Source organism: Caretta caretta, chromosome 13 (genome assembly GCF_965140235.1).
Source record: "Caretta caretta isolate rCarCar2 chromosome 13, rCarCar1.hap1, whole genome shotgun sequence".
NCBI lineage: Eukaryota > Metazoa > Chordata > Testudines > Cheloniidae > Caretta > Caretta caretta.
In genome coordinates, this window is record NC_134218.1 from 33791025 (window position 1) to 33800368 (window position 9344).

At 41.2% G+C, this 9344-nt stretch overlaps 1 protein-coding gene across 1 annotated transcript; it reads left to right on the plus strand.

Moving 5' to 3' along the window:
- Positions 1-7718: 7718 nt before the first annotated feature.
- On the plus strand, positions 7719-8663 carry LOC125622619 (olfactory receptor OR9H1). Its single transcript, XM_048820743.2, has one exon. It carries the CDS (start codon positions 7719-7721, stop codon positions 8661-8663), a length of 945 nt encoding a protein of 314 aa, XP_048676700.2.
- The last annotated feature ends 681 nt before the right edge of the window (positions 8664-9344 follow it).

Sequence of the window (9344 nt, forward strand, 5' to 3'; positions counted from 1 at the left end):
CACCTGAAATTCCGTATCCCAGAGGATGTTGAGAAGATACATTCATGAATGTTTTGGAAGTGCTCAAATCCCATGGGGAGGGATAGAAACATACCTTTGGAGTGATTTTCAGAATTAGTCAGCTGACTCCTTAATTCACTGCCGTTCTGTGGCAATCCCAGCCTTGAGAGATGAACTTGATGGCAAAACAGCCTTTGGCTTCACTGTAAGAAGATCAAGACCTAGTAATCCAAGTTCAACCAATTCATAATAAAATTGGAGTTTATTTATGTATTTATTTTGGGAGGTGAATCTTTTTGAGATTCTAGCCAATTTTTAATCAACTTTTCTGTATGGTTGCAATACAAGGCATGATGATAGAATCTCTCCTTCCCTGAGTAATCCCACTGATTTATAAAAAGGGTGGAAGAATTGGTGCCTTAAATATGAATTTTATCAGTCTATGGATGAATATATATATGAATTATGTCTTCATAATTTCTTTTCCTGGAAGATTGCAGGGGTTCCATTTGAGAGCTTTTACCTTTAGATAGAATATTGTCTGTCTTAAACCAGGTCAAATTAAAGGGATTTTTGCCTGAATAAGAATGGAGTAAAGTCTTAGTAAGAAATTTAGGAGTAGGTATTTTCTTTAAGCTAAAAGCTATTTTGACAGTAGTTACATATACACATTTAGTACTGGATTCCTTACTCACATCATGGAACACCTTATTCCCAGTCTTACTGTTAGCGGTGGATTTTTTCTTTTCAACTGTATTATGCTTAAAATTGTAAGCGCATTTACAGATTGTCACCACAGATAAGAATCTGTTCCATGAGAGGAAAGGTAGCTGGGGTTTGGTCACTGGAATCCCAGACAACACCTAATGATATTTGGGTAATTCTGTGATGATGGAGAAATTACTGCAGTTCTCTGGTTCCACTTACGAGTTAATTCTGCATCAGACTACATTATCAAAGCTGTGACTTCCACTGGTGGCCAAATCCCATTGAAGCGACTGAGCTAGCAATTCTCAGTCTCTGCCAAGTCCTGGAGGGTCTTATGAGATGCAAAATCTTTCGATTTTATCCTTGAATTCTGTCTTTCCTCCATTTCAGCTCCAAGCTGCCCAGTCCAACGTCTCTCCTAAAAGACCTCAGAGCGATTAATGAATTTGCTGTTGTGAACACGGTAAATAGGAGGTTGTATTCAATGGCTAGCTCTGAATAGGGAAGTTAATTACCTCTGTATATGGCACTGGAGAGACCTCTAATATCTGCATCTGGTGCATACTTTAAAAAGGATATTTTTTTAAAAATGAAAATGGTGCAGAGAAGAGATAAAAGATTGATTTCAGGTTTCACTGTGAAATAATAAGGGAGACCAGTGTATTTAGTTTATTCGAGAGAAAGTTAAGAGATGATTTGATCATGTCTGTAACCCCCTGGTAGCAGAGGTCATTAACCTTTTTGGCGACATCACACTAAGAGTTCGTGACCCCCACAGTTACCCTCAATTCATGTTGAAAAGTTGGAGACATGGCAAAAAAGAACGACAAAAAACATTTCAGAACTGGAAGAAATGTCTGTGTGCGCCAGATGTAGAGAACACAATCTGGTTATCTTACCAAAAAGAAAAGAGAGAGAGAGAGAGAAAGAGAGAGTATGTGTGTGTGTGTGGTGGGGTGACTTGATCATAGAGTATAAGCCCAGAGAGAATATTCTGGATATTAAAGGCATCTATATTTTTGCAGAGAAAAGCATAACAAGAGCCAGTGTCTCCAAGAGAAACCAGAGAAATTCAAGTTAAAAATCAGCCACACACTTTTGACAGTGAGAGAGTGCTTAATCATCGGGACGAAGCACCAAGGGGAATGGTGGCATCTGTCTAAATAAAGACAGAGTGCCTTTCTCGAAAATGCTTTAATAAAACATAAGTTTTTGGGGACAGACCAGGGTTAACAGGGTGAAATTCTCTGGCTGGCATTATACAGGAGGTCAGGTTAGAAGATCAAATGGTCCATTCTGGCCTTAAAATCTGTGAATCTCGGTGGTTTTGTTACAGTAGAGGGTTATTTAATGTAATAGATTCCCAGATTCCAAGGGCAGAAGGGACCACTGTAACCATCTAGCCTGATCTCCTGTAGAACACAAGTCAAATGACTGCCCCCAAATAATTCCTAGAGCACATCTTTTAGAAAAACATCTGATCTTGATTTAAAAAAATTGCCAGAGAATCCACCACACCCCAGGGCAAATTACTCCAATATTTAATCCCACTGGCAGAGAATTAAGAACTAAGTGAAAGAAAGGTTTGCCACGTAAGAAGGTCTTTCTAACTTCTTGACTCTTATAGTGTTTCTGAATGTTATTTGCCATCAATGGTGTTGGTTTCAGCGCTGCTGCTTCTTTCACTAGCTGGCTTGTCTCCTGAGTGACAATCCGCTAGGTTGTGGGAACTCTTAGCTGTTGCTGATGTCTCTGGGTTCCGTCAGTCCCATTGGTGGCTGGCTGCTGGGGAGGGAGAAGTGCTCTTTCATCCAGTCCCGTGGCTTCTGCAGACAAAGGTGTAGTACCATAGGGCGGTGACTCATCGCTAACAAGGCTTCATAAAATCCATGGTCTTTGCTTTCCCCTCCCTCCCATGTCTCCACCCATGAGCCCCAGGACAAATTAGAACTAAGCATCCCCCCCAGAGTCACTGGGCTTTTCAATCAACAAGGTTAGATTCAGACATCTGTAGCAAAATCAGGAGGGTTGGAGAGTGGTTTATACCCATGAGAGGAAACTCAGACACACAGTCTGCGGCCTTAACCTAAGACATTCTCTCACGGTGTTTGTCCAATTAGAGGAATTGGACTATGTTTTTTCTATTCCCGGAATGGATGAATTTAACTCTGAGAATTAGGTGTTAGGTTTGACCACTTGTCTTCCTTGTCTCCCTTGAGCATGATCTCATATTCACTAAAAATCGGGAGCAATTAAAAAAATATTTTTCATGGAAAATTGGAAGATTTTTTAAAAAATACATTTTTCTCTTCAGTAGTCTTAGCTGAAAAATTTCGCTTTCAGGTTTTCAATGAACATTCACCATTTTCTTGGTGGTGAGGGGGACACCTTTTATGTCCAGCTTTAATTGTCCAGAGAAGATTATGTGTAGGATTGTCTTGTTTGGCAAATTTCTTTCAAAGTGTGATTTGCATTTCTATAAGAATACAGAAATGGCCATACTGGATCAGACCAATGGTCCCTGTAGCCCAATGTCCTGCCTTCAGACAATGGCCCGTGCCAGATCTTCAGCGGAAATGAACACAACAGAGCAGTTATCGAGTGATCCATCCTCTTTGTTGTCCGCTCCCAGCTATATTTCAGTCTATGCCTTCTTTCACAATAGTTCCTCTCCCCCAACAGCATGACCTATTCTGTCAATCCTATATATTCTGTGCCTGGTATTACCATGTCCCATTGATTATCATCATTCCACCAAGTTTCTGTGATGCTTATTATGGCAATGTCCTCCTTTAATACCAGCCCCTCAAGCTCACCCATCTTAGTATTTCAACTTCAAGCATTTGTGTACAAACACTTAAAAATTGATCAATACAGAGTTGTCTGCCTTCATGTGATGTAATTGAATGGGACTTTTTTCATTTGACCATTTCTCTTCAGCTCCGAACTGTACTTTATCAACTTCTACCATTTCTTCTCTTGCCATTGAACAGAACGGGAATGCTACTGCAACTGTAGGCCTAAGACAAGAAACATATTTACAGCTCCAGTCTGTGCTCCTCACTCATCCAGCCCAGTAGTTGGGTCTCACTGTTGGTCTCGCCGATATTATGCACTGCACAGCATGCATCAGAGGCTGCTGGAATGTTTTCCTCCACAGAGATTGATCCTTTTCATGAGACGCTTTCACCTGCCTTTCAAAGTCCACTCCCTAGGCATCCTGAACCTGCCCAGGTGATCACTAAACCTCTCCTTGATTTTCTCTAGGTTGTTGATGTTCGACTTCCAGAGAAGGAAAGGGTGGGCCGAGTCACCAAGAGAGAGGCAGAGCTGGCACAGAAACCCTGTTAAAGTCAGTTGGACAGTCTGGGGAGAACGCCCTAGCTTTCAGTCTGTCAAAAAGCCCTGCATTTCTAAAGCTTTGAGGACTGTGGACTTTTCCCAACTAGCCAACATTCATTTCAGTAAATCACCCACTAGAGTTCACCAAGGCCTCTGTACTATGGAACAGTAACCCTTGTGTTTTATGTACTCAAAGTCTAGCTGGGGAAAGGGGCTCCCATTAAAGACTCAGCATTGTTAGGGAATTCATTGAATTCATCTATTATTTCCTGCACATTGCCCAGGTTTTCTACCCAGAATAGCAAGACACTATTTTTCACCTTGTATACCTGCACGATGATGTACCCACAAACTGATTTTCCAGCATCAAATTGATTCCCCACTGACTGATAGAAATATGCGGTTGCACAATTTCACATGGCAACATGCATTCCTTTCTCAAAGGTCTGGACAGTGCTCGTCTCGATGTCTGTGCACTGAAGGGTTTGAATGAGCTTGGCCCTTAACTCCAGGAATGTGGCCTTCTGCATCTGAAAGTCCTGGAGCCACTGCTGGTCATCCCAGGTTGGCATCATAATTCAGTCCCTCCACTCAGTGCTCATTGAACGGACCCCAAACCACCTCTCTGCTGGGTGCACCTGGTCTTGGGAAGTTGTAAGGGTGTATCTGCAGGACTATCAGTTCACTCATCCTCTGTTGACTCTATCTGAGCACTGGGGCATTGCAAATAAAACAGAATCGTATGCTATATGTATGCATAAAATGGGGAAGAATGCTGTGTTTCTCTGCGCTACATGCATCTTTGCAGTGGACAATTCATTCACGAGGCATGAGAGCAGCAGGCTATTGGATGGCACAGAGGGAATTATCAACATTTCCCCCTGGATTCCCTCAAGTCTCTGAGAGACATAAGGGTATTCCACAATGCACTGTGAAAATCTCCCACAAGGTAACATGCTAAAAGGTGGCATGGGAGACACTTGAGTTCCTATCCAGAGTACAACACATCTTTTCCTGATATACCCTAATGCTGTGTGGACACAAGGAACCAGCACAATTGATCGAATATGAATGCAGTCTGTTGAATTAGTTTTGCCCATGGTAGAGCTGGTTTAGAACTCAAATTACCATTCTGTAAGAAATTCTTTTTTTTTTTAAGAAAAAAAGAAAAAAGGAACTGTTACTCACATGGGGGCCAATTCCACACCCCTTACTCAGCAGAACTAGTTGCATCAGTAAGCTCTACTCAATGAGAGTAAGGGTTGTGGAACTAGTCACACAGTTGGCTTCATCAGGCATGTTCATTTGCGGAGAGTAACCAGCATCTTTATGGAAAGAAGACTAAAAACACACTCAGTTCATATGAGCCCAATATTTCAGTCTGGGAAATCACTGTAATCCCAAAACAAAGCAACATTAAAAAAAAATAGCTTGCTTGAAGTTTTGAACCGTTTGAAGCACCCAGGGACCATGTCCCAGCAGGTCCTGGAACGAAGCAGAAAGACACTTCAATGAAGTTAGTGCTCACTGTTGAGAGATCAGTGAGGAGGATATATTGCTGCGGGTAAAAGTGACTTTTCTAGCTGTTGATAGAACGCTAACAGCCACAATAGTCTAGGCCCTTGAGTCTGGGGCAACATTTTCAAATTCCAGCTCTTAGGAACATTAAAGCAGATGAACTTTGTAAGTACTTGAGCTGTGTGTTACGCACCCATGCTGATTCATTGAGAGAAGAGAGCATGAGGGCACTATTAAAGTTCTGCAAGTTGAATGAAGATGGGGTATGTATTGATTTCAGTCTTCTGTTGGAGATCAATCTGAAAGCCTTATGGAATGTCATAATGAATTATCAACAGTGTTGTCTGTAATGTGATGGTGGCAAGGAATACAGAAGACTTTTCTTTCAATTCTGATTTCAATGCTTTTAGGTTCTGGTTGGTGGGGAGTGTCCTGACGCAACCTGAAGTGTCACTAAACCTAATTTTTTATTGTATTTGTTATTATAAGAACTGCTCTGAACCTTTTTTCCCTACCGAAAGTTTTCATTTTTACTGAAGAACTGAAAATATTCAGTTGAAAACTTAATTGCAAACTGGGGGAGGAAGAATGATTTTCCAATGAAAAATGGAATTGTTTTGAGGAAAGCAGAAAATATTTTTGTGAATATTTTCATTTAATTGAAAGTCCACTATTCTGCTGATAAAAAAAATATGACTGGCCTTAATTATTACAATTGTTACAATAACACCAGAATCAAGGATCAGGGTCACATTGTGCTAGGCTCTGCGTGAAAATAAGAAAGAAAGGAGAGGGGACTTAAACTGGCTCGATGAGGAGAATAGGATGAAACAAGGAGCCAGGCTTGGGGAAGAGCAAGGACTGGGAAAAGGAAAGGTTGGGGATAGAATAAAAATCCGTCATCTCCAGTGCTGTGAAAACAAATTCATTGATGTTTGTGAAGCACTCAGACACTATAGTGATGGGCACTGCAGGAAAGCCCATGGAGGAATTAATAATTGTCTCTCCAGAGCAGGGTTTGAATAGTGTGGAGTAAGTGGCCACTCACTGAACAATTAAGACAAAACAAAATATTGAATAACGGTCCAGTAAGTGAGCCCCATCCATCCTGTGCACTGGATGAGGGAGAGGTACTGCGAAAATAATAATATGTGATCAGGTTATTAAAGACTCTACCATAATTAGGCTTGGCAGAAAATTCAATTTTTTAATATAATTTCATTGGCTAATATCGTTTATTTATAAGCCTTTTTTTTCAATTTTTATCTATTTAAATTTTCACAGTTATGGGAAATCACAGGGGCTCAAAGAAAGAGGGTTAGACACTAATTATTTAATGACAGTAAACATTCAGATATAAAAAGTTAAAGCTTTATAACTGCTACAACACAAATTGTGAGTGTCACATGTCAAAGTATAAAAAAAAATCCTTAAATCAAACTCTAGTAGGTTCTCAAGCAGTGTTTTTCTGACTTTTCCTGTCTGTAAATTTCAGTGGTTATTGATGGAAATGTTTTTTCATCAATGTGTGTGTTTACTGTCAAGTACCTCTAAAAATCCAACCTGTCCAAGTCTAATCATAATGTATACGTACAGGGAAGTGAATGAAAGTTGCACGGGCAACTTTAATCCTGGCATTTCCTAACTTTGAGAGAGACAGAGTTATGCTCTACTTCAGTCACAAACTATTGGGTTTGCTGCATACTAAATGCTCATCTTGCTGTCTTCTAGACTTAAAATAAAGGACTGTGTGCACTGAGGGCCACATTTCACCACACTACCTCATGTTGAGTACTCCTTCACTCCAAGGGGAGTCCCATGGATCTCAGTGTGTAATATTATAATAAGAGTATCAGAATCCTGTCTTCTAGGGGCAAATTTTCCTCTTGTAAATAACTGTTATATGGGAAAGTTAATAAATTGGTGCTCTATGGTAGAAAAGTCAAAATTTCTAACAGAACTTCTGGAGATTTATTAAGAAGAAATTTAATGACATTTCTAAGGGTTCAGTCCACTTTTATGAAAGCCAAGGGGAGACTTGCCTTCATTTTCAATGGGAGAGAGCTACAAATTGGGCCTGTAACCTGTGGTATTCTCCTTAGCCCTTTGCTTCTATTTTTAATGCTTATCTCATTCCTTTTCCCAAGAAAATGGAGACCGTGAAAGAGAGAAACCACACAGCACTGACGGAATTCATCCTGCTGGGGTTTGGAAGTGGTCTGGGGCTCAAGGTGGGCCCCTTTGTGGTGTTTCTGGGGATTTACATGACAACTGTGCTGGGGAACACCATCATGGTCTTCCTTATTAAAGCCCATTCTCGCCTGCACACCCCAATGTACTTCTTCCTCATGAACCTGTCGCTCTTAGACCTTTGCTACTCCTCCACCATCGCCCCCAAAGCCATGGCGAGCTTCCTAGCAGGCAGCAAAACCATTTCCTTCAACGGATGTGCCACCCAATTCTTCTTAGTCGCTGTCTTTGTCACCACTGAGGCATTCATCCTGGCAGCCATGGCATATGATCGATACACCGCCATCTGCAACCCGCTCCTGTATCCCATCGCCATGTCCAAGCAGGTTTGCGTTCAGCTGCTGGTGGGTTCCTATGTTTGCGGCGGTGTAAACTCCATGATGCAAACAGCCTTCACCTTTACACTGTATTTCTGTGGGTCCAATGAGATAGATCACTTCTTCTGTGACGTTCCACCCCTGCTAGGCCTCTCATGCACCAACACAGACATCAATGAACTGGTGCTGTTCACTTTATCCAGCCTCATCATCGTGAGCACTTCCATGGTCATTTTTGTCTCCTATGCCTACATCATCTCCGCCATCCTCAGGATTCGCTCTGCTGAGGGCAGATGCAGAGCCTTCTCCACCTGCACCTCCCACATGATGTCCGTGAATTTATTTTACGGCACTGTTACCTTCATGTACACCCAGCCCAGTTCGCTAGCATCTCCAGCTCAGAGCAAAGTGGTGTCTGTGTTTTATACCCTGGTCATCCCTATGTTGAATCCCCTCATCTACAGCCTGAGGAACAAGGATGTGAAAGAAGCTTTGGGAAGAACCATCAGCTCAATGTTTCTAAAATGAACCTTCTCTATGAACATTGAAATAAATAATCCTTTATGGAAAGACCAGTACCGTAATAGTCATAATCTAATCTAAACTAATCTATCTATCTATCTATCCCCATACACCCCCTCTATCTATCAATTTATCTATATGTCTTTCTAAACTAGCAGTTCCCATTTGTTCTTGTCTCTTTCTAAATTTGTATGCCAGTCTCAACACTGGAGTATGCCATAACAAAAGTGATTTAAAAAATAAATCAATCAACCCTCTGTGTATCTATGTTACACTTTTCCACATTGTTATCTATTCATGTACCTTAGAAATGCATCTGTTCTGGAAATATGGATTAAAATGCCCCTGAACCTTGGGGAGTGTTTGAGATCTGTATCGGAATTTCACCACTGGTCTATCAATGCTGATCCACTCACTGGAACTCAAAAAATAGTCCCTTGGCTTAATGTGTGTGTGTGTTTATGTCACACTTTACTGACTGGCTCCTACTTTTCTGGTAGGATTTTCAGAAGCACTCAGTGTTGCAGTCAATGGCACTTTTATCTCTGGTTTCAATGGGTGGGGGGGTGACACCATTAAGCCAACAATGAGCACTTCTAAACAGCCCCCTTTTATTTTCAGTTCAAATGACAGGGGTATGTGCTACTGGTGCCCAGTTCCCATTGTCATTCAATGGGAGATGGGTGA